We start from the raw sequence: 26,910 nt of genomic DNA, 5'->3' as shown, positions 1-26,910 counted from the left end.
ATGCCCTCAAGCAGGTGGCTGGTCACAATGATTGCAGCAGTGGGCTTGAGGGTGTTGGAAACTGTAGGATAGCACAGAATAGGATAGGGTTCCGATCTGTTGTTCATAGGGTCGCTCTGAGTTATACTCAATGGTACCTAACAATGTAGACAGAGTTCTGAATGAGATAAGGATGGCAAGACACAAAGTCTGATGATGAAGAAGCTTAAATTCCTGGGTAGGGCTTGATAAGGATGGGCTGGAGGACAAGAGAGAATGGGAGAAGCAGGAAACAGAACAGGGCAGGGACTTGAAGGGAGCAAATATATTCTAACTATCTGAATGGAGTTAAAGTTTGAGCAGGATGGACATTTTAGCTAAGGATCCCTGATAGCACAGGTTAAGCACTTGACTGTGAACCCAAAGGTCAGTGGTTTGAACCTAACAACTGCTCCATGAAAGAAAGATGTTTAAGTGGTTTCATAACGCCTTGGAGATGCTATGGGACAGGCTACTATAGACTTCCAGTGAGTCTGAAACAACTTGGTAGCAATGAGTTTGGACATTTTAAAAAGTCGTCTCTCAATGAGGTATCATTCGTTTAAACAGCAGGTAAAACTTGACTCTTCACACTCATTGCCGGTAGGTCTGAACTGAATCATACTTGACCCTCTGTTTGGTTCCCAGGCTGTAAACCACAAAAGAGGAAATGGTCTGTCCTCCCCCAGGAAGTTGCTGGCAGATTCAAACTGCCAGAGAAGCGTTTGATCAGTAGTGCAGCTCCCTACCTTACAGTTGGGATAGGAAAGAGAATGGCTTAGTGTTTAAAAAGTAAAGAGAAGTTCAGCAGCTCTTCAAGCAGGCCTGTACCTGTTGAAAACAGAAAGAACTGCTTATACATGACAAAAGTTCATCTAAATAGATCTCTTGGTTCCTTTAAAGAAAAAAAAGTGTTTTTATTGCAGTAAGCTTTCTTTCAAATCCAACCTCCTTATTTATTTGATGAAGGGTTCCAATATTAGAGGAGAGTGTCATGCTTAAAGCCTAGTTGTTGTTAGGGCTATTTGTCCTTGACCTGCAGGAAGATACAACTCAGACTTGGGGCGGGGGGGGGGGGGGGTGGAGAGCAAATGCCATTGATCGATATATCATCTTTCCCTCTTAAAAACTCTGCTGAGAGAAACGTTGGAATAACACCAAGATGACCAATAAGTCTGTAATTCACACCTTCATTGAACTATCTGTAAATGAAGTAGCTTCTGATCTTAGGAGCAACTCCCCCTGTCCCTGCTTTGGGAGCCCAATGTTAAAAGGTCAGTGGTCAAATAAAGTTGGCCAGACTCGGCATGTCCAGTCTCATGGCAGGTGTAACTTTTTTTTTTAATAGTTGTGTACCATTGTGTTGGTTCCAACTAATGCAGCCTTGTATTAAAGAATGTTGTTGTGTGCCATCAAATTGGAACTGACCCTCCAGTAAGGTCTCGGAGGCAGTAAATCACACAAGAGGAGATTGCCCATCCTTTGCCCAAGGAGCAGGTGGTGGATTTGAACCACATGCCTTTGAGTTGGCAGTGCATTTCCTAGGCCATAATCATTATAGGAGTAGATCATCACCAAGTCGTTTTCTCCTGTGGAACCCTTGGTGAGTTTGAACCTTTTGGTTATCAGCCAAATGCTTAATCAGGGCATCACCCGAGGTCTTAAAATTTGACTACTCCCTTTTCAAATTTTTTTGTTGGTTTGTATAGTCATTCATATGCATTATATAAAACAATATATGAATGAAACAACAGTCATTCACATACGTTGTGTTGTATGTAATTACTGTTGATTCATGCCTTTTATGAATAGGTTTGAGGCATTTGAACACTAGTGATTAAAGACCACTTAAGTTGTGGAATGATATCAAGGATGTTTTTCATGAAAAGAGTAAAAGGTCATTATAAAGACAGAGGAGAAAGAAAAATCCGAAACTAATGGCAGAAGAGACTCTGAAAATTGCACTAGAGCATCAAGAAGTCAAACAGGGAAAATATGCCAATGTAAAAGTGCCAAACAGATATCCAAGGGCAGCTTGAGAAGACAAAGTATTATAATGGAATGTGCAGAGAGCTGGAATTAGAGGATAAAAAGGGAAAAATTTGCTCTGCATTTCTCAAGCTGAGAGAATTGAAAAGCAAATTTAAACCTCAAGTTACCATACTGAAAGATACTGGGGCAATATATTGAATGACCCAGAAAGCATCAAAAGATGATGGAGGGAATGCACAGACTCTATACCAAAAAGAACTGATTGACACTGAAGAATTTCAGGAAGTATCATATGAGCAGGAGCCAGTGGTAATGATGGAGGAAGTGGAAGCACTGAAGGCATTGGCAAAAAAATAAGGCCCCAGGAATTGATGGTATACCAATTGACTTGTTTCAATTTACAGACGCAGCCTTGGATGCACTCACTAATCTATACCAGGAAATTTGGAGGACAGCTGTCTGGCCAGTGGGTTAGAGGAGGTCCATATTTGTTCCCATTCCCAAGAAAGGTGATCCAACAGAGTGTGGAAACTATCAAATAATACGATTAACTTCACATGTAAGCAAAATACTACTGAAGAAGGTACAGCTGGAACATTATGTAGATGGGGAACTGCCAAAAGTTCAAGTAGGATTTAGAAGAGGCCATGGCACCAGGGACATCATTCCTGATGTCAGATAGATCCTGGCTGAAAGTAGAGAATACCAGAAGACTATGTATTTGTGCTTTATTGACTGTGAAAAGGTATTTGACTGTGTGGGTCATAATAAGTTGTGTCTGACACTGAGAAGAATGGGAATCCCAGAGCACTTAATTGTGCTCATGCAAAACCTATACTGGGACCAGGAGGTTGTACAAACAACAGGGGAACATTGCATATTTTTAAATTAAGGGAGTTTGTCAGGATTATTTTATTTCTCCATACCTAGTTTATCTGTAGGCTGGGAAAATTATTCAAGAAGCTGGACTCTATGAAGAGGAATGTGGCATGAAGATCAGATGGACTCATCAAATTGCATTATACAGATGACAACCTTGCTTGCTGAAAGTGAAGTCTTGAGGCACTTGTTGCAGAAAATCAAGATGCAGCCTTTTCTTTGAGCTGTGGTTTTGGGGGAGAGTATTGAATATACCATGAACTGCTAAGAAAACAAACAGGTTCATCCTGGAGAGGGTTAAACTGGGCTACTCCTTGGAGGCAAGGATTCTGAAGCTTCGTCTGAGATACTTTGGACATGTTGCAAAGAGGGACCAGTCCTTGGAGAAGAACATCATGCTTGGGAGGTTGGAGGGGCAGTGCAAGAGAGGAAGACTTCTATGAGGTGGATTGATTCAGTGGGATAATTGGGGTAGGTGTGTCAGAGACAGTGAGATAGAGCAGGGTTTAGGGCTGTTGTACATAGGGTCATTATGAGTTGCAGGCAACTCAATGGCTTTAGACTGCATCTCAATGGCAAGAAATCAAATATTCTTACCACTGGACCAATAGGCAACATCATAGTGGATGGAGAAGAGATTGAAACTGTCAAACTTCATCTTACTGGGATCCACAATTAATACCCTTAGTGCCAACAGTCGGCATATCAAGAGACATACTGACTGCATTTGACAAGTATGAAGTTAGGTAACTCTCCAAATTATTGAGGAGTAATGATACTAGTTTGAGGACTAAGGTGTGTCTGATTCAGGCCATGGTCTTTCCAATCACTTGATAGGCATCTGAGAACTTTACAATGAGTAAGGATTACAGAAGAATTGATGCCTTTGAGTTGTGATGAAAAGAACACTGAACACTGAAGTCCCATGGACTTCCAAAAGAACAAATACATAAGTCTTGGAGAGGGTGCAGCCTGAGTGCTCTTTGGAGGTGAGGATGTTGAGGCTTTGCCTCACAATCTTTGGGTGTGTTGCTAGGTGGTACTTCTCCTTGGAGAGGGACATGATGTTGGGGAGGGTGGATGGTCGGCGAAGGAGAGGAAGACCCTCAACCAGGTGGACTGACACGGTAGCTGCTGCAGTGGGCTTTAGTGTGTCAGGAAGTGTGAGGATGGCACAGGATAGGACAGGGTGCAGATCTGCTTCTCATAGAGTCGCTATGAGTCATACTCAACTTGACAGCACTCAACAAGAGCATCATACCTTTTATTGTCTCATCAAGTCCCCAATGCACCTTGTCTCCTCTTTGACACACCCTTTTGCCCTCTATTCTCTGTTGTACTAGTTATTCCCCCATCCCTCTGCTTCCACACACAGCCTTCTCCTCTTCTGCCTCCACTTTTGAACAGTTATACATATCCTGCTCCTATTTCCAAATTACAGCAGCCAGATTTTTCTTATGTCGATTCAGGCTGATTCTTTCCCGTCTTTGACCTCTACAATGTTCATAGTCTCTACACTATTTAAACACTTTTCAATGGGGCAAGTGCGTTTGCATTTACAATAGCTGTTAGCATCCACCTTGTTACATTTGGCCCAGTAACTCATTAACCAAATGGCCTCTGAGGTATTTGGATTTGTGATTTCTAAACACTGAACTCAAGGGAGTTCTGGTGTATTACTGGTAAGGAACTGTGCTGCCAACCTAAAGGCACCTGGTTCAAATCAGTGGCTCTGCTGGAGAAAGATGGGCAGTCTCCTCCCATGCTATTTACTGCCTTTGAAAACCTATTGGAGGATCAACTATGAGTCAGCTCCAACTTGATGGCACATAACAGGAAGCACTGAAGTCTAGTGGTCAGTAGCATGTTGTGTGCTAGTGAGGTGGAACTGACCCATTGCTGACCCTTGAACAAGTTTTCAGAGGTGACAAATAACTTGAGAGCAGACTCCCTTTCTTTCATGGGGCGGCTAGTGGATTCCATCCATGTACCTTTGAGATGGCACTGTAGTTCCTTACCACTAAGCTACCAGAGTTCCCTAGTTGCTGGTCCAGAACAAGTCCTACTGCTAACTCAGAGCTGCATGTCCCCAACAGTTTGAACCCACCAGCTGCTCCAAAGAAAAAAAATGTATATTAATATTATAGGTATATCTAGATATATATAAATTAAAGCTACTTTAGTTCCATGGGCTTTGATAAACTTCAATTAATATTCTTTTGAAAACGGCATCAAATCTACCTGTTTAACACTAGGGATACTTGTCTGCCATTATAGTCTGGTAAAGCAGGTAAACTTGAGTTTATAAAAGATTAAAACACAGAAAAAAATTACCAACAACAAGAATAGTGCCTGGGCTTAGTTTTGAAAGAGAGTCAATCTCGGAAAAGATAAAGAGGCAACATAGTTTAAAAAGGTCCCAATGGCTAAACACTCAGTTTCCAATGTGACTCAAAACACCTCAAGTATCTGCCAGGTATGAAGAGGCCGGGGTGGTGTCATTAATGCGTGCTGCTGCTAACCTGAAGGTCAGTGAGTTTACTTAGACATACCTCAGAAGAAAGACTTGTCAATCTACTGAAAATTTAGCCACTGAAAATTCTACAGAGCACAGATGCACTCTGACATATCCTCCAAGGGTCAGTCAACTTGACAACTGACTTTGTAAAGCATATTCTAACTGGGAGAATCAAGCCATAGATTATAAAACCAAGATCCTGACAAAGTACACAATAAACTCTTCCACGTGGGAACAATTTTCCAGTTATCCTCAACCTAATGAAAATGGTTTTCACTGTTCTGCTTGCCTTTTGTTGTTAGTTGCCAGTGAATCCACCATTACTCACTGTGACCCTGGGAACACATCCAAACCTTGCCCTATCAAGAGCCATCCTCATCATCTCTGATACAATCAAGTTCATTGTTGCAGTCACTGTGTGAACCCAGCTCACTGAGGGTCTTCCTCTCTTTTGCTGACCCTTCACCTTTCCCAGCTCAATGTCATTTTCCAAGGACTGGCCCCTCCGGATATGTCCAAAGTATATGGGATACACTTTTCACTATTCTTGCCTCGAAGGAGGACCCTAGTTGTATGTCCTCCCACACAAATGTATTTGTACTTTTGACAACAATTCCCCTCATTTCTGTTGATTTGCAATAATTGACCCTCCCACAGACTTTGAGAGACTGCCCATCTTCTTCCTGAGAAGCAGCTGGTGGATTCCAACTGTTTGCCTTTGGGTTGGCAGCACAAAAGCTTTATCCATTAGGTCACGAGGGTTCCCTGTGCTTCTGACAGTCCTTGGAATATTCAAAACCCTGTGTCAATACCACAATTCAAAGGCGTTGATTCTTCAGTCTTCCTTATTCATTATCAAATTTTCAGATGCATGCAAAGCTGAACATACAAAGCAACTCAAAATAATTGCTTCTATTTTTTTTAATTTTTTAAATTAATTTTTTTTTATGTGTACCGTCAAATCAGATCTGACTGGTACAGGAGGAGATTGTTCCTCCTTCTCCAGCAGAGCATCTGGTGGATTTGAACTGTGCACCTTGGGATTGCAGTGCAGCTTCTTGCCACTAGGAAATCCTCAATTCCTTGACAGTTCTTAACTATATATTCTCACCACCCTAGTGCCCCACTCCTATCCCCTCCAATTTTTCATTGTAACAGTAGTAAGTCAGGGGAAAGAGGTCACAGTAGGAAGGACGCAAAGAGGGGAGGGAGTTTGTGTCCCATTGCTGATATTTACCAAGGTGGATCTGCTGAATGAAGAATGATGACGCATAGGATTGTGGGAAGTACTTGGAAAGGTGAGGGAAGGAAGCTGAGAAGAGCTGATGGGAAGAACAAGGAATGGAATCCACTGGGGTAGGGAGAGGGTTTCTTTCAACTTAGAGTGGAAATGATGTCAGCAGTCATTGATCCCAAGTTGGGAAGGGGCCAGGAAGAATGTTGAAAGTCAAGAAGGTCAGGAAAATGAGGGAGTTAGTATTTCGGCTCTTCCTTCCCTAGCTGGCTGAATGACAGGTCCCAGGATTTCTCATAGCTCCCGGGAAGGCTTGTCTCTACCACCATGCAGGGCAGGCCAGCACAGACACCAGGCCCAGCACGGCCCCAGGCTGCTGCTCCTCCTCCTGCCAGCCCTCTGAGGACAGAGACCAGGCTCCATAAGGACTCAGGAAAACAGTGTTAAATGAAGAGACTCTGGTGGACATGTTCAGAGAGGTTCCTCAATAGCACAAACTTGACTGTGCAACTTAAACCACCCCATGCTCAAAATTAGCTCTCACATCCCATTGATGCTTTCACTTTGGCTCTGTGGCTGACAGGTAGCAGCAGGAAACCTCTCACCTGTGGTTTTCTCATGCCCACGACTACTGTCCCAGGTGAGGGTTTGACGTTTTTGAGAACATCTTGGCACTCTGAGTTCATGCTATTACTAGATGAATCTTCCTAAATGACTCAGTTCATTTCTCTAATGGCTTGAATAGTATTGCCCCCAAATGGATTTTCTCTAGGAACTCTGAATGTGACCTCCTTGGAAATAGGTTCTTTAAAGACATGAGGGTCTGAAAATGCAATCATCCATTGATGGGCACCCTTCTGAGAGCAGGCACCCTGAGAAGGTAGTTATGTGAAGAGGGGGTGGAGATTGTAATGATCTTGCCACAGATCCTATCCCAGAACCTTCAGAGGTGTATCACCTGGAAATATGTTGGTTTTGGACTTCTGTCTTCCAGAATAGCAAGAGAAGATATTTCTATGTCTTTAAGCCACTTTTGATTACTTGCTATGCAGCTGAAAGTTGGACAATGACAGAAAAATCGATGCCTCTGAGTTGTGGTGTTGGAGAGGAGAACAGAATGTGAAATGCAAACAGAACACACACATCGTGGAGAAAGTGCAGTCAGGGTACTTTCAGAGGAAAAGATTTGACACTTCATCTACTTTGTGCATTCTGTTACGTAGGTCAGTCCTTAGAGAAGGACATCATGTTTGGAAGAGGGTCAGTGGAGAAGGGGAAGACCTTCAACGAGATGGATTGACACAGAGAATGTGACAATGGGCTCAAGTATGTGAGATGATGAGGATGGTGCAGGACAGGACAGTTTTCAGGTCAATTCTTCATAAGGTCTCTGTGAGTCATACTTGATTCAATGACACCAAATAACAACCTATACTTCCTAGAGAGCTATTGTGGCCTAGTGATAAGGAGTTGCATTTTCATCCCAAATACAAGCAGTCTGAATCTAGCAGGTGCTTCGTGGGAGAAAGATGACCAAGTCTGTGATTTACTGCTTTTGAAAGCCTGCCGGAGGGTCCGCTATGAGTTGTCAGCATGTAGCTGCATCATTGCATGCCTTCAACTTGAGCTTGTCTTGTTATTTTCTTCAAGTTGAGATTGTAATGAAAGTTTATAGAGAACTTGGATTTCCATTTATTCATTTTTGCACATTTTCCTCTCTGCCCCTCTCCCCCAGTTTGCCTTTCTCTTTGGAAAAAAAATTCTTTCATTGTTGTATAATCCCCCCCACCCCCAGGCCACTTTACTATGTAGCTCTTGTTCTGGACTGTTGTCACGTAAATACCTAATTATATATTCCTTTTAAGTAGTTCTTTCCCTCATCTGTTTTAATGCAATGTACATTATTTAACCCCTCTTTTGTTTTCCCCCAATCCCTATGTCAGTTGTGTTTTATAACAGTGGTATTATGCAGTATTTGTCATTTTGTGACTTAGATATTTCACTTAGCACAATTTCCTAAAGGGTCACCCATTTTGTATATTTCATAAGTTCTTTGTTTTTCATTGCTGCATAGTATTCCATTATGTGAATATACCACAGCTTCTCTATCCATTCTTTTGTTGATGAACACTTAATTTCCATATCTTTGCTATTGTTAACAATGCAGCAATAAACATGGGTGTGCATATATCTGCTGGGGTGGCAGTTATAATTTTTTTTTTTATATTCTCAGTAGTTGAATCACAGGGTCAAATGGTATTTCTATGTGAAACTTTTTGAGAAAGTGCTATACTGCCTTCCAGTGGTTGCACCATTTTACACTCCCACCAACAGTGAATAACTGTTTCAGTTTTTCAAAAATCTTGCCATCATTTATTGTTTGCTGCTCTGTTGAATTTTTCTATTCTTATTGGGGTAAGATATCTCATCGTTGTTTTAATTTGTATCTTAGAGCTAGGGATTTTGAACATTTATTCATGTGTTTGTTCAGCATCTGAATGTCTTCTTTGGTGAAGTGTCTGTTCATATCCTGTGCCCATTTTATCACTGGGCTGTTTACCTTTATCTTGTTATTTATCAGTCTGGTTACTAGTTAACAGTGTATTAGTTGGAAGAGCAGTCTGCAGTGGCACCTTCTCACCTGCAGAATTAAGTCCCTGGGAGGTGAAAATAGTGTATGCTTGACCAGGGCAAAAGGTGGTAGTTCCAACTGGCCAGGAGCGCCATAGAAATAAAAAGCCTGGTAATTGGCCTCCATAGAGATTGTAACCCAGAAAGCCCTTTGGAGCAGTTCTATTCTGTAATACATGGGATTGCGTGAGTCTGAATTGATTCCACAGTTGCTAAGTGACTTAGTGCCAACTATGACTCATAGTAACCCTAAGAACAAGAGCTCTGAATCTTACTCTAGCTTGAGCCAGTCTCACTGTATCTGACATACCTGCCCTCATTGCCACAGTCACTCATCCATGGTCTTCCTCGCCTGCACTGACCCTCCACTCTTCCCAGCATGAGGTCCTTCTCCAAGGACTGGCCTCTCTGGGCAACATGCCCAAAGTAACTGAGACAGATTTTCAAAATCCTTGCATCCAAGGAGCAAGCTAGTCTTACCCTCTCCATGACAGACCTGTTCCTCTTAGTAGTTCATGATATGTTCAATACTCTTCTCCAGCACACAGCTCAAAGACATCTATTTTTCTTTTGTTATCTTTATTCATTGTCCAGCTCTCAGATGCATAGCAAGCAAGTGAGAAGACCATGGCCTGGATGAGGCACGTCTTGGTCTCTAGACTGACATTGTTGTTCTTTAACACTCTGGAGAGGTCCTTTACAAGAGATTTTACCAAAGCAATTCATCTTTTGATATCCTGGCTGCTGGTACCAAGGGTGTTGACTGTGGATCTAAGATTAACTTATTAACCACCCCAATCTTTTCTCCCTTCATTTTGATGCTATTTAATGACCACATGAGGATCTTTGTTTTTTGTTGAGGTTGAAATGCAATCTATATTGAAAGCTGCAGTCCTTGATCTTCTGTTGCAAATGCTTTAAGTTTTGCTTCAGTTTTGGCAAGGTTGTTTTATCTGAATAATTCAGGTTGTTGATGAGTCTCCCATATGTTCAGCATACAGATTGAAAAACAATAGAGAAAGGATACATTTCTTACCCACTCCTTTTCTTTATTTGAACCATGCAGTGTCCCCTTGCTTTGTGCAAACAGCAGTTTCTTTCTCTAGGTATAGGTTTCTCATAAGTGCAGTCCAGTATTCTGGGTTTCCTATTCTTTTCAATGTTAACCAAAATTTGCTGTGATCCACATTGTCTTTTCATGGTCAATAAAACACAAGTAGACATCTTTCTGTTACCCTTCGCTTTCAGCTAAAATGTATCTGACATCAGCAATTACATCCCTAAGTGCTATGGCCTCTTCTAAACTCTGCTTGTATTTCTGACAGTTCTCTGTTGAAGTACTGCTCGAGTTGTTTTTGGATAATCTTCAGCAAGATTTTGTTTGCATGCACTATCACATTTTTGGGAGGAATGGGAATAAATATGAATCTCTTCCAGCCAGTTGGCCAGATAGCTGTCCTCCAGATTTCTTGGCACAATCTGGTGAACGTATCCAGAACTGCATCTGTTTGTTGACATATGTCAACTGGTGTTCCATCAATTCCTGGGGTCTAATTTCTTATGCATCTTAAAGTTGGAAAATGAATGGCAGAACAATCATCGATACTTCTGAACTATGGTAATGGAGAAAAGTATTGAATACATCCCCTGGCCTGCCAGAAGAACATACAAGTCTGTCTTGGAGGAGGTGTAACCAGGGTGGTCTTTAGAGGCAAGAATGATAAAACTTCATCTCATATGCTCTTGACTTGTTATCAGGAGGGGCCAGTCCTTGGAAAAAGTTGTCATGCTGGGAAGGGCTGAGGGTCAGAGAAAGAGAGAAGGCCCTCAATTAGATTGATTGACACAGTGACTAACTATGGGCTTGAGGACATCATAAGCCTTGAGGATAGCTTGGGATAGTGCGAGTTTCATGTCTATCCTTAGAGTTGCTATGAGTTGTGGTTGAATACATTAAGCTTATGAACAACAATCACAAAATTTTGAGTACTAAACTAGATCTATCTAGTGAAATTAGGTTCATTTCATCATTTACAATTTAAAAAAAGGTGCCATATTCTGTAATGCTTGCAAACAATACAATAAAACAGAGTTTCTTCTAAAATTCTAAGGAGGGAAATGACAATTTGAGATGGAAACATTTGTTTTAGATACATTAAATTATTAATTACTGAACTGTATAACTTAATGTCTTATTGTTTTATAAATAAACCTTATTCACAAATAATCTTTATATATCCTAGCATGGACAAACTTATTTTGTAGATGGTCTTAAAATTCTGTAGGTTTCATTTTTCTCAAGGAAATGCAAGCATTTTTTATGTGTAACACTTTATACTTTATATGGAACTTCATTCACCCCTCATTAGAGCACCTTGTATCTATGGCCCCTGGCGACTAATTCTCAACTGGTGAAAATCGCAGTTTTGTGAGAGTACTAGACCGATGAAAATGTTGTGGGTCAAGTGATACATCCTTTTAAGTTCATTGTCAAAATAGATCACCATTTAATATAAATCATTTTCATCATTTCCATTTTCATTTTCCTCCCCCTCCAAATAAGAGGTAACACTAGAATGATGCCAACACATACACATTACTCAGAGACACTTTTCAAACAGAAGTCTATTTTACTTGTAGACTCATTTTAAAAAGCAATCCCACTAGTTGTTGATAGATGGCATGAACATCATCAAGAGTGACCGAAATTATACACAGATTAGGATTGGTTAATAAATAACACAACTGCAAACTACCAACATAGTCTAGTCTAGTCCAGTTCAAGGAAAACAAAGGATTCCATTTGGAATGCAGCAAATGCATGACCATGGAGCTACACGGCCTAATTGATGTCAATTCCCTCTTCACCATCTTCTTTGGACCATTCCATTGTGCTTAAAAGGAAAAGACAAAAGCAGTTAGTCGAGCCTGAGTTATCATCCTCATACCCCTCCAAACTCAGTTAGCCAACATGAATGTCCCTCTGATTACAGGCCATCATTAAACAGGTCCTCAGTGAAGTCGTGTCTTGCCCACAACAGCCAGAACACTAAGTAGAAACTGCCTGGAGTCAAACCTACCCTCAGAAGCCTCTTAAACATGTGCCACTGTTAGGCTAAAAGTCAAAATGGAGGTTGAAGTTCAACTCAAAAATTCCATGTCAGGATATTTTCCAAAACCAGAACTCAGAAAATCCTTTATCAGGACTTTCTCTGACACCAGAACTCAGAAAATCCTATGTGAGGACATTCCCCAAAACCAAAACTTAAGAAAACCCTATGTCAGGACATTTTTCTGAAACCAGAACTCAGAAATCCTATATCAGGACATTCCCCAGAACCAGTATCCCAAAGACAAAATCTTTTGCCCCAATGGACCACCGCAATGACCTCATATAAACCCGCTGAGCCCAACCCCCAGTGCTACTCCCCTTGCTGATTAGCCTGGCGTGCAATACACCCTGAGAAATGTTTCTACCTCAGTGTGGTTCTTGGCTTTGATCAGAAACCTTTCAGCCACCACTGAGAAGACATATATGTCATCCATTTACAGTCTAACACAGCTCCCTACTTCTCATCTTTGGTTTGGAGAATAGTTACTGCTTTGGTAGCCTAGTGGTAAGAAGGTGTAATGCAGTCACAAAGGCACACAGTTCAAATCCACCAGCTGCCTCGTGTGAGAAGGATGAACAGTCTCCTGGATTACTTACCACCTCTGAAAGCCCATCTTTTGTCAGTGGAACAGCTGGTGGATTTGAACTGTTTGCCTTTGGGATTGTAGCGTAGCTTCTTACCACTAAGTAAGTATAGAAAACAAAAACATGTGGAACAATTTATAACAAATTGTACAGAGATAGTTTTCTCTGAAACACAGATGAAAGGGAAGGTTAGGTAGAAGGGAAATTGTGAACTTCTCACTTTTATAAACTGTTAACTGAGTTTATTACACAAAAGTATATTGCAATAAATTTTAAAAAAACACCTAAACCAGGTACACCTTTATTTCTATATTTACCCTACTGCAATGGTCTGGAACCCAACCAGTAGTATTTGAGGCATGCCTGTATAAAAAAGTTGTTGTTGTTGTGTTGAGTAAGAACCTACCCACTCTCTAGTGCTTCAGTTTCCACTAGAGGAAATCACTTAACATTCTCTTGTGGAGCAGCTGGTGGATTTGAACCACATACCTCAGGCTAGCAGTTCAGCTCCTTACCACTAAGCCACTGAAGCTCCCTGTGTAGAAATTTGTTGTTGTTGTTGTTGATGATTGACTTCAAGTCAAGCATGACTCATAGCAACCCTATGAACAAAAGGCCTGAAGTCCCTCTACAACTATCGACATTTATCAAACTTCATAGAGTTTCCAGAGGCATGTTGTTTAGGAAGTGGATGCCACCCCTGCTTCTGTGTAGAAAGTAGGTCTGTTAAAATCTCACTACACAGAATTAACAACAACCAGTGCTTTTTGGTGAATGTCGTTCTAGAATCTAGCCTTCAGATGCTGCACTCTTGCACAGAAGCACAGACTCTCATCTTCTGTAGTAACAGCATCTCTTCCTTGCTTTCCTACTAGATCATTGGTCATTCTCTTACTTTTGACTTAATCTCTTCTACCTGACTTCAAAATACCAGATTAGCCCAAGAACTGTATCCTGGATTCTCTTCTTTCTATACTCAGTCCCTCTTAGACTTGCCCACCCTGTACCCAGTCATCTTCCCTGAGTGACAGTCTCAAATATCCACTACACTATTCATTATCACTAGACAACTACATCTGGATAGAGACACCACATAACAAATATGTGCCCCAAATCACTCTTGAGGATCTCATCCCCACTAATAAAACTTGACTTTTCCCAGCTTTCCCTATGTACCCAGTTGTTGCATGTTATCCAGTCAAAACCAACTCACAGCTGCCCCACGTGCCAGAGTAGAATGGCCCTAGTGTTTTCTAGGCTGTAATCTTTATGGGAACAGATTACCAGCCGTTTATCCCACAGAGAAACTAGGTGGGTTCTGAATCATGGACCTTTTAGATAGCAGTCAAGAGCTTAATCACCAAGTCATCGTGGCTTCTCTCTTTCCTTACATGGCACTGATTCTCAAAGCCCAATCCTGGAAGTTGTCCTTGATTCAGTCTTTTACCTACTTGCCACACCTAGTTCAGCAGAGCCTTTCCAAATCCATCCCCTTGTCACGTTTCCTTGCCCTACATACATGCACATTTTTGATAGTCCACTGACACTTGACCTTCTCTACTACAATTGACATAAAATCCAAGCATCTTAGGCATGAGGCCTAAGAGACCCTCACCATGAAAACATACGCTCCTCTTCTAATTCCATTTCATCTTGCTCAGTCCACACAGAATTTCTAGAACATACCATGAACTGCCAAGAAAACAAATAGATGTGTTCCCAAGAGGGCGAAACCAAGTTTCTCCTTGAAGGCTAGGATTTTGAAGCTTTGTCTCACATACTTTGGGCATGTGGCCTTGGAGAAGGATGTCATGCTCAGAAGGGTGGAGGGACAGCACAGGAGAGGAAGATCCCAGATAAGATGGATTGACACATTAACTGGGATAAAGGCATAGGTTTTTCAGAGTCAGTGAGACTGGCTCAGGACAGGGCAGGCTTCAGAGCTGTTGTAAATAGGGTCATTATGAGTCGCAGGCGACTCAATGGCACAGAACAAGCAGCTGCATATAATCTTAGGACTTCAGTCTAGCCATACCCTTGACGTTCTCCTGGTTCTCTTCACAACTGCTTCCATCTCTTCCTGTGGGTTTTAGGTCAAATGTTCCTTCCTCAGCGAATTTTACTTGACCTTTCCTCTTTTTACACTATGACTCTGCTTTATGACACTTTTCCCTTCTCTTCCCACTTATCCCTGTCCTTGTTTACTGTCTATCCTATGAGATCATAGAGTCCCTGAGATGAGCGGCCTCATAGATAGTGTTCCGCCCACATCTAAACTAGCACATGGAATCTGATGGACTCAGAGGTCTGTTGAGTGACTGAGCACATACACATGTAACATTTTATATAAATGTTTTATAAGCTGCCTTGCAACAAACTTCAGTTTTATTGTTGTTACAGTATTAAGTACCATTAAATCTACTCTGACTCACAGCAACCCTTCCATGACAACAGATGGGAGCTCTGCCTGATCCTGGGCAATTCTCACAATCTTTCCTGTCCTCGAGTTACCTGTGATAGCCATTGTGTCAAACCATCTCACTGAAGGTCTTCCACTCCTTCACCAGCTCTCCACCTTTCCAAGCATGGTGTCTCATCATCCTTCCTTCTAGACAGCACTGAGTTTAACTACTTCCAGATTATTTTTTATCTTTTTTAATGACCTTTTGGTTTCTTCATGCATTAATAACCTGGCTGCCATCCCATAACTCCCCAGTTTCTTCAGTCATTAGTTCTCAATGCATCAAATGTCTTCTTCAAGATAATTTTTAAACTCAGGTGAGATCTACTCAAGTTTATATTTTGGCTGTTGTGGACTTGTTTTCATTTTCTTTAGCTTCAACTTGAACTTATATAGAAAGAATGGGTCATTTACATTCAGTTCAGTGCCTGGCCTTGACTCATGACACCGAGCTGCTTTAGCATCTCTTTTCATAGATACAGTTAATCCAAATCCTGGCAGTGCATTTGATGAGGCCAAAATGTATGTCACCGTTTATGTTCTTTTTAAAAAGTTCCTATTAATAACTTGCTACCAGGCTTAGTTGTAAGGAGTTGAGCCGCCAACCCAAAGGCATGTGTTTCAAATCTCCCAGCTGCTCAAGGGAGAAAGACGGGTCCCCTCCTCCCATGCAACTTACAGCCTCTGAAACCCCACTGGAGGACCCACTATGGGTCAGTTCCAACCCAATGGCATTCATCAACACAGTGGTCTTGCAGAATTCATGCCATTTTGTGTCATTTCTGTCACTAAGGATGTATTTTCCAACTATCAACCCTTTGTAATTTTCACTTTTCAATGACCAATAATTATCAATGCCTCTTACTTGATCATTGGGAAAGGTAGAAGGTCAGCAAAAGAGAGGAAGATCCTCCACAGGATGGCTGAGCATGATGGAGATCAAGAGGACGGCACAGAGCCGGGAAGGGTCCAGATCTGCTCTTCATAGGGTCACTCTGAGTGGTAGATGGCTTGATAACATCCAACAACAACTTGTTTGACCAATTTTAGACAAACCTTTAATCTCTTCATCACTGGCATTTGTAGTTGGTGTGTAAACCTCAACAACAGTTGTATTATCTGGTCTTCTTTCCGGGGTGGGGGTGGGTACCACCGAGTCAGAACTGACTCATAGCTGACCCTCCGGCAGGTTTTCAGAGGCAGTAAATCACATGGGAGGAGATTGCCTATCATTCCCGGCACAGTAATCTGTATGACTGTAGGATTACAAATGGCCAATATTAGTCCAGTTCATCTAATGCCTAGGATAGCTTTAAGTGTTCCATTTCATTTTTTACCTTTAATTTTCCTAGGTTAATACTTTGTACATCCCATATTCTGATTAGTAGATGTTTGAAGGGTTTTTTTTCTCATTTTGAGTTATGTCACATCAGTACTTTCCAACATGAGATTCCTCTTCCAGCACTATTTATGAAGCAATATCTGCTTCTATCCATAAGGTTTTCACTGGCTTTTCCCCTGACCCCTTGCTAAAATGACTGGAGAGACAAGTCAACAGAGAACTACCAGATGTGCAGGCTGGATTTAGAAGAGGTTGTAGTACTAGGGATATTATAGCTAATGCTAGATGGATATTGGCAGAAAGCAGAGACTATCAGAGGAATGTCTATCTGTGCTTCATTGACTATGCAAAGGCTTTTGACTGTGTGGGTCACAATAAGCTATGGCTGACTCTGAGAAGAATGGGAATCCCAGAATACTTGATTGTGCTTATACAAAACCTATACTTGAGCCAAAAGGCAGTCATTAGAACAGAGCAAGGAAACACTGCATGGTTCAAATTGAGAAGGGTGACCTCCAGGGATGTGTTCTGTCTCCATACCTTTTCAATCTGTATGCAGAACAGATCATCTGGAACGCTGGGCTGTACAAGGAGGAATGTGGCATCAGGATTGGAGGAAGATTCATCAACAATCTGCGTTATGCAGATGACACAACCTTGCTTGCTGAAACTGAGGAGGACCTGAAGCACTAGCTGCAGAAGGTCAAGGACTGCAGCCTTCAATATGGATTGAAGCTCAACATCAAGGAAACAGAGATTCTCACTACTGGGCCAATTGACAGGAGCATTATGGATGGTGAGATTGAGATTGTTAACAGGTTTAGTTTGCTTGGCTCCACAACCAACACTCTTGGTACCCACAGCCAGGAAATCAAGAGATGAATTGCAGTGGGAAAGTCAGCTGTCAGGGACTTCTCCAGAGTACTGAAGAGCAACGACGTCAGGCTGGAGACTAAGGTGTGCCTGATCTAGGACACAGTCTTTGCAATTGCATGCTATGCATCGGAGAGCTGGACAGTGACTAGGGATGATAGAAAGAAAATTGATGCCTTTGAGCTGTGGTGCTGGAGAAGAGTGTCAAATGTGGACTGCTAGGAGAACAAACAGGTTTGTCCTGGAGAGGGTGAAACTGGGCTGCTTCTTGGAGGCAAGAATTCTGAAGCTTCGTCTAACTTACTGTGGGCATGTTGCAAGAAGGGACCAGTCCTTGGAGAGGGCCATCATGTTTGGGAGGGTGGAGAGACAGCAGAGAAGAAGACCCTTGATGAGATGGATTGATTCAATGATTGGGGTAATGGGAGCAGGTGTATCAGAGACAGTGAGGTTGGCACAGGAAAGAGCAGGTTTTAAGGCTTTTGTACATAGGGTCACTATGAGTCACAAGCGACTCAACAGCACATAACAACAACAAGAAGTCTGAGAATGGAAGTTCAAATAAGAACTGTCCATCATAGGTGACCCTGATTTTAAATATTTGCATATTGTTTTCAGGATCACAGCAACACAAACCACCACAGCACAACAAATGAGCAGGTGGTGACTTCATGGCACAGTATATGTTTATATTAATCTATTTTTTTATAAAGAAAACTCCGTATCATCTTTCTTGCCTAGTAGCAAGAAGCTGCATTGTAATCCCAAAGGCACACAATTCGAATCCAAAAGCTGCTCCACAGGAAAATGATGGGCATTCTCCTCCCTTGTGATTAACTACCTCTGAAAACCGGCTGGAGGGTCATGTGTCTTCCCCTCACTGTTCAGCCTGGGTGTCTGTGTGTGCACTATGGACTAATACTACTGGTTTGCAGGATTGTGTAACAGTATTTACTTATTTGTCTTAATCTTTGTGCTTCCTGAGTATTTTCCTGGAATACTGAAGTAATTATTTTAAAAAAACACTTCATTTTTTTTCTGATAAATGAAAATACATTTAAAAAAATAACTGCTACATTATTTAAGATACTGAGAAACTGAGGAGAGCTGGAGTCTGATGGTACTTATTGATCATGACTCATAGCGACTCTAGAACAACAAACCTCTGACCTACTAACTTTAACAGTGTGATATCTGGGAAAGAACTGATCCCTCCTGGTATGACATGCTCAAAGTATGTGAAAGGAAGTTTTACCATCCCTGACTCTAAAGATTACTCATCTTATATTTCCTCCAAGAAGATGTGTTTGTTTTTGGAGGAAGTACATGGTATATTCAACACTATTTACCAAAACCACAGTTCAAAGGCATTGATTCTTCTTTAGTCTTTAACTTTCAGATGCATAGGAAGCAATTGAAAATACTATGGCTTACTTCACCAAAGAATACATTCAGGTGGCAAACAAACATAGGAAGAAATGTTCAAAATCCCTAGCCCTAAGAGAGACACAAATCAAAACAACTATGAGATATCATCTCAATGCAGTAACAATACCAAAGTTCAACACAGCAGCAAACAATAAATGCTGGCAAGGTTGTGAAGAGCTTTGAACCCTTATTCACTGCTAGTTGGAGGGTAAAATGGTGCAACCACTATGGAAGGTAGTATGGCAGTTTTTCAAAATGTTGGAAATACCATTTGACCCAGCAATTCCATTACTATGAATAAACCCTAAAGAAACCAGAGCTGCCACCCAAACAGATATAGGCATACCCATATTTATTGCTGTGTTATTCAAAATAGCAAAGAGATGAAAGCAACCCAAATGCCCATCAACCAACAAATGGACAGAAAATCTATGGCATATCTACACAATGGAATACAAAAGAACTGTAAAACAAGGAATAAGTAAAATATTACACAATATGAGTGACCCTGGAGGACATTATGCTGAATGAAATACCTCAGTCACAAAAGGACAAATACTGTATACCACCCACTGTTATACAACAAGACTGCCATAGAGGTTGGAGTGAAAATTAAGAAAAGAGGGGACAAATATTAAACACTGCATTGGAAGAGATGAAGGAAAGAACTGTTTTAAAGGAATATATAATTAGGCATTAGTTGTATGACAGTAGTCCAGAATAAGAGGTGGATAGCAAAGTTGACTGGCAGGGGGAGAAGGGAGGAAAATGTGCAAGAATAAATGAATGGAAATCCAACTTTTCTGTAAACTTTTGTTAAAATCACTTTTTTTAAAAAAAAAGAAAATACCATGGCTTGTCGTATGTACACCTCTGTAGTCCTTAAAGTGAGACATCTTGTTTTCTATTTCCCATAGCATGAATTTTTGTTTGATGTCTGTATGCTTATTTGCTTTATATTTTGTTCTTAGGAATATGTCACTTGTCTGTCAATTAGCTCTACTGGGTGACTTGCTTGTTTTTGCCAACTATGTTAACAGTATTTCAAATACCAGCAGAGTCAGCTATAGTGGGCAGGTTTGAGTAAAGCTTCCAGGCTAAGAAGAATGACTTGCCATCCACTTCTGAGATAATAGGGCTTCAAAATACCTATGCATAACAAAGGAATATTGTTCGATATAGGTTTGATAGAATGAGCCTTTCCAGTTGGAATATACTTTAAAAAATGAGGAGGAACAACTGCAGACTTAATAATTGGAATATGGCATGTACAAAATATGAATCTAGGAAAATCAGAAGTTGTCAAGAAGAAAACGCAATGCATAAAATCAGCATTCTTGGGATTAGTGAGCAGAGATGGACTGGTATGGGGCCACTTTGAATCAGACAACCACATGACCTACTATGCCAGGAACTACCAATTGAGAGGAAAGATTAACATTCATAGTCAAAAAGAGTATTTCTATGGAAGTCAGTGCTGTGAGTGGCAAGTTGCTATCCATATCCAAAATGTGTTAATTCAGCTGTTATTTAAATATACTAACCAACTACTAAAGCCAAAGATGAAGAGACTGAGGATTTCCCCCAACTTTTGTAGTCTGAAATTGATCAAACATGCGATCAAGATGCATTAACAGTAACTGATGCTTGGGATGCAAAAGTTTCCGCCTGATACAAAGGAAATTTGATGGTTGGAAAATATTACCTTTGCGACAGCAATGAGGCTAGAGGTTACATGATAGAATTTTGTACAATGAATGATTTATTCATTACCATTTTTTACTAGATTTCATTCAACTATTTGTGTACATTTTCTTCTATAACATTAATTTTATCAGTATCATTTATTACATCTCATCAAATCCTCTTTGTACCTTACAAACACCATTTTTTAATTTAAAAAACAGTCTTGATGCATATGGATCTCAGACACATTACAAAGGTCCTATATGCACATTATCCCCAAAAGCACTGAGTACATCTGCAATTATTTTCCTTGTCTTCCCTCTCCCCTTCTTCAAGAAACCTACTTTCTTTCAATGGGGGAGCGAACATGTCTGCTGGGCTGCCCATTCTTATTTCCATGTTTGGCATATTGCTTGGTACAGAACAAGTACTCAATTACAAATACTTAATAAATTCATACCCTTGACCCAAAAGGAGAATTTCTATGATGGGGGGGGAAAATTGGAGATTCCCCATTTTTCTCCAGTGGAACCTTCGGTGGATTCGAACTGCTAGAGGCACTGCCTTTAGGCTGGCAGGCACAACTCCCTACAAACTACACCACAGGAGCACCCCTCAAGGTTTTCTTCCAAGAAACCAAGCAAACCTTTGTACTTACCCTGGCGATTCAACAGAAAACTGAGCCTTGGCTTTCTTCATGAAGGCAGAGTTGGATTAAGCCTGGAAGAAATGGGTCTATCTATAATTAACATAATTCAATTTTAAAACAAAACTAGACATATATGTACATAAATAAACCACTTAATTACAGCATAGAGCATCTCATTACTTGATATTAGTGGAGACATTATCAGTGGCAGACTGAAGATATGAATCAATGCTAGTATTTTCACTTGATTCTATGCTGGGCTTTGTCTCAGTCAATACTACTGGTCCACTGTATACCCAGAGGTGTCTTATGAGCACCATGCAGAGCACTGAGTCTCTTTCTCCTTTAACAATGTGCAAAGGGCTGAAATAATCTAAGGTATATCCTTCTCATTTCCTTAGAAAAATAAGCCATCAACAACATGAAAATATGACACAAAGGAAAAAAAAATAAAACCAAAACATTAGTTTAGTGTCAAACAACTATGCATGCAGAAATAGCTGTTGACTATTGACTGATTCTGAAATTCTATGGCCAAGAGTCAATTTACAGAAACATCCACACTGTGGAGTCTGAGTTTCACACAATTGGCCAGTAAAGCTCCTTTATTATATGCAGAGAGCATAGACATTTCAAAAGCAAAGTAGCCCCTAAAACCAGTTCATGGTCTGCTTCATTTACACTTCCATGCCCTATCAATCTTCTGATTCTGCACCTCCTTTTGTTACACCTATTAGGCATGCCCCCTTTCTATGTCATACAAACATCCTTCTCTTGATAGAAGATTAAAGAGGCTGTCACGCATAGTAAAAGGTATCTTATCTAAGAAGCCATGAAACCAAATGTATGGATATCCCCTTTTCTTTGTCACCTTAATGTAAATGAACCTTCAATAACTTGTATAAGTCTTTCTGTAAATGTAATCTTAGACTTTCCACGTTATACTGTCCTGGGGCTGGCTGATTCTCCTACTCTTTTATCTATCTTTTTCCTTTCCTACAGCATATCAGAATAAACTACCTTTTCTAGACTTTTAGTAATTGCAGTGGTGTTTTTCCCCTTCAACACATTTGATATCAAATGGTATACCATCAATTCCTGGAGCCTTGTTTTTTGTCAATTCTTTCAGAGCAGCTTGAACTTCTTCCTTCGTCACCACGGACTCTTGCTCATACATTGTTTCATGAAATTCTTCTGTGTCTATTAGTTCCTTTTGGTACAATGACTCTGTATACTCTTTCCATCATGTTTTAATACTTCCTGGATCATTCAGTATTCTGCCCAAAGCATCCGTAAGTATAGCAACTCGAGGCTTGATTTGTTTTCCATTTCCTTGAGCTTAAGAAATGCGGAGTGAGTTCAGCCCCTTTGATTTTCTGACTCCAGCTCTTTGCAAATTTCAATATATTTTACTTTGTCTTCCCATGCTGCCATTTGAAATCTTCTGCTCAGTTCCTTAATATCTAGATTACCTCCCTCTACTTGGCTTCTCGGTGCTCTAATGCAATATTGTGTCCCTTCTGACATCCATTTTAGTCTTTTCTATCTTTGTAATGACATTTTGCACTTTTCCTAGTTGATATATTTGACATCCTCCCATAACTCCTCTGATCTTCACTCATTAGTGTTCAAGGCCTCAAACTGGTTCCTGAGATGGTTTTGAAATTCTGGATCGGACATACTCAAAATCATATTTTGGTTCCTGTGGATTTGACTTAATTTTCCTTAGCTTCAGCTTGAACTTGCATATGAGTAGTTGGTGGTCTGCTCACAATCAGGACATGGCCTAGTTTTACAGCTGACATTGAGCTTCTCTAGTGGTTCTTTCCACAGATGTAATAAATCTGATTCTTACACATACCATCAGGTGAAATCCATGTGTATAGCCTGTGTTTATGTTTCTTATAAAATGTATTTGCAATGAATAAATTGTTGATTGTGCGAAATTCTATATTCTATCTCCAACAAACAGACACTGCTCTAGATGTGCTCAACAAGTTGTGCCAAGGAATCTGGAGGACAACCACTTGGCTAACTGACTGGAAGGGATACATATTTGTTTCCATTCCAAGGAAAGGTGATCCAACAAAGTGTGGAAATTATTGAACAATATCATTAGTATCACATGCAAGCAAGGTTCTGCTGAAGATTATCCAAAAATAACTAGAACAGCACATAATGGAGAACAGCCTGAAGTGCAGGCTGGGCTAAGAGGCCATGGTACTAGGAATATTACCACTAAGCTGATTGGTATCATTGTGATGGATCGCGAAGAGATTGAGATTGTAAACAGCTTTAGTTTGCTTGGCTCTACAATCAACACTCTTGGCACCAGCAGCCAGGAAATTAAAGGACATATTGCTTTAGGAAAGTATGCTATCAGAGACCTCTCCAAAGTACTGAAGAACAATGATGTCAGTTTGGAGACTAGGGTACACCTGATACAGGCCATGGTCTTTGCAATCACTTGCTATGCATCAGAGAGCTGAGCATGATTAGGGAGGATAGGAGAATTGATGCCTTTGTGCTGTAGTGTTGGAGAAGATTATTGAATATACCAAAGACTGCTAAGATAATTAACAGGTTTGTCCTGGAGAGGGTTAAACCAGACTGTTTCTCAGAGGCGAGGATTCTGAAGCCTCATCTGACAAAGTTTGGACATGTTGCAAGGAGGGACCAGTCCTCGGAGAGGGACATTATGCTTGGAAGGGTGGAGGAACAGCACAAGAGAGGAAGACCCTCGATGAGATGGATTGATTCAATGACTTGGATAATAGGGGGTAGGTGTGTCAGAGACAATAAGACTGGCACAACTTAAAGCAGGGTTTAGGGCTGTTTTACATAGGGTTGCTGTGAGTCACATGCAACTTGATGGAACATAACAACAACACAACAGCACATTTGATAACTATGTGACCATTATCAAGATAAATAACTACTCTGAACATCACAGGTCTATTGCATATGAAGGTCTTAGCCAACATCTGGCACAAGGCAAGATCTTAAGATTGTGTTAACTGAATCACCACTATCTCCAATTTATTAAACAAATAATGTGTAGATGTGTTTGAAGAAAGAAGGGCAAACACAAAATCTTGAGAGATGAATATTTAGAAGAATTAGTTGTAATTTAGTTGTTAGGTGCCATTGAGTCAACTGTGACTTGTAGTGCCCCTTCGAAAACCAGATCTGAACCCTGCCCTATCCTGTACCATCCTCACAATCTCCAATATACTTAAGCCTATTGTTATAGTCAATCTATCTTGTTAAGGGTCTTCCTCTCCTATATAAACCCTCTACTTTTTCAAGCAATTTTAGATCTTTTACATTAATACAGGCTTTTAATGACAAGAAAGATAAAAGCAAAAAAATACCGCAATGAAATGGATTGAGAAATTATGGTTCATTCACAAATGGAATACCATGCAGCGCACAAAAGCAATGATTTTGTAAATTACTGCCTAACACAGGAGGGACTGGAGAGCAATATGCTAAGTGAACTCAGTCTCATTTCACAGATACTGTATAAGACCATTATTGTAGAATGAGTAGAATCAAGGAGGAAGTGCTTAAGCATAGGGTCACATAATTTGCTGGGTGGAAGGAAGATCAAGTAAAGGAAAGGGGAAAGATTAGGTGTGAAAAACAATGTATATGAACTTTGTAAGTAAACCAGTAAAAAATAAAAATTGTTTAAAGTAATTAATATCTCACAGTGTGAAACTGCATGAACTGAGTCGTTAGGTGACATTGAGTTGGCTCCAACTCAGAGTGGCCCCTGTATAACTGAAATAAACCCCCAATTCCGTACCAGCTTCATAATCTCTACTGTGCTCAGTCCACTGCTGCTGTCACTGTATAAGTCCATCCCATTGAGGATCTTGCCCTCTTTTGCTCACCCTCCACTTTTCTAAGCATCATGGCCTTTAGTGAGGTTTAAGCAAAATAAGCAAATCCCCCAGGTTTCAGAAAACTAGGTGGCATGATCTTCTTCATGTCTAATACAGAGTTGCTTTCTTTCAGCAGCTCTCAAAGCATGCCCTGGGGAAGCCTTTAAAGAACCTAACCTTCCAAAGTGTCTATCTAGTCAAAATCATTCTGATAGGATACTAAGACAAGATCCTCTTTTTCTATTCTCAATCTGTCATGAATGTATAGTGACAATTCCCAGAGGTTACATGATACCACAATAGAGAGAATTCAAAAGCCGATCCTAGAATCCAGCTGTCCAGTACTAAGCCAGACAAGATTTGCAACAACATAAATTAAGGCTTCCTTTCTCACATGACTCTGGTTCTGAAATGCATGATTACATTTTCATATCAATCTATCCTTTATATTAATATATTGCATTTTTAATGCTGTTATTTAAAATGTATGTTACTGTTGTGTGCTGTTGAGTTAGAGCCAAACCATAGCTGACCCTCCAGCAGGTTTTCAGAGGCAGTTAATTGCACCGAAGGAGTCTGTCCATCCTACTCCAGTGGAACAACTGGTGGATTCAAATGACGTGCCTTTGGATTGGCAGCACAACTCCTTACCTCTAAGCCATCAGAGTTTCCTACTAAAAATGCATAATCTTTTAAAATTTTAGCCTGAATTTCTAATATGGAAAATATCCATAGGTGTAGCCTATATGAGGGAGCTAGGACACAATTAGAAAACATACTTTTTAAAAACATACCTCAGCAACTGCACATCACAGAATGATTCCAAATCAGTAGACTGTTTCTTCCAAAATTCCTAGAATGCAACCAGAGTTTGTTTTTTTAAAAAGTAGTCAGAATACTAGCAAAATTTAACAGAATAGCAAGCAACAAATGCTGGCGAGGTTGTGGAGAAACTGGAACCCTTTTTCACTGTTGGTGGGAGTTTAAAATGGTGCAGCCACTGTGGAAAGCGATGTAGCGCTTTCTCAAAAAGTTGCAAATAGAGATACCATTTGACCCAGCATTTCCAATACTGGGAATATACCCTAAAGAGACCATAAACGACATCCAAGTAGATATATGCACACCCGTGTTTATCATGGCTTTGTTCACAATAGCAAGGAGTTGGAAACAACCTAAGTGTCCATCAACAAATGAATGGGTAGAGAAGCTGTGGTATAGTCACACAATGGAATACTACACTGCATTGAAAACAAGGAACTCATGCAATATTATTCAAAATGGGTGACCCTGGAGGACATTATGCTGAGTGAAATATCTCAGCCACAAAGGGACAAATGCTATATGGTGCCACTGTTGTAGAATGAGGCTGACATCGGGGTGGGGGTAAGACTGAGAAAAACTGAATAAATTATGTTTACTGCATTGAAATCTATGAGGGAGAGAATAGTTTAAAAGTATTATATTTTAGGGCATTATGTTTATCATAAGAGTACGGAATGAGGGTGGCAGAGTGGATTATATTTGGGGTGGGGTGGGATTGGGGGTGTCCGGGGGGGATTGTGTACCAATTAAGGAGTTTTTCTTTTTCTTTTCAAGGAGAGGAGCAAAC

The 26,910-nt window shown here is 40.6% G+C and overlaps 1 protein-coding gene across 1 annotated transcript in view; it reads right to left on the bottom strand.

The window, feature by feature from the left end:
• Window positions 1-822: 822 nt before the first annotated feature.
• SYCP2L (synaptonemal complex protein 2-like) overlaps window positions 823-26,910 on the bottom strand; it is a 111,097-nt gene continuing 85,009 nt past the window's right edge. The window contains exon 25 of the mRNA XM_006891628.1: window positions 823-849. Coding sequence (XP_006891690.1) covers window positions 823-849 — 27 coding nt within the window. The remainder of the gene's footprint in view (window positions 850-26,910) is intronic.

The sequence above is a fragment of the Elephantulus edwardii genome, unplaced genomic scaffold (assembly GCF_000299155.1).
Source record: "Elephantulus edwardii isolate Elephantulus edwardi_28Jun2011 unplaced genomic scaffold, EleEdw1.0 scaffold00101, whole genome shotgun sequence".
Classification (NCBI taxonomy): Eukaryota; Metazoa; Chordata; class Mammalia; order Macroscelidea; family Macroscelididae; genus Elephantulus; species Elephantulus edwardii.
Note: the sequence above shows the minus strand (reverse complement) of the source record. Positions and strands in the feature narration are given on the sequence as shown.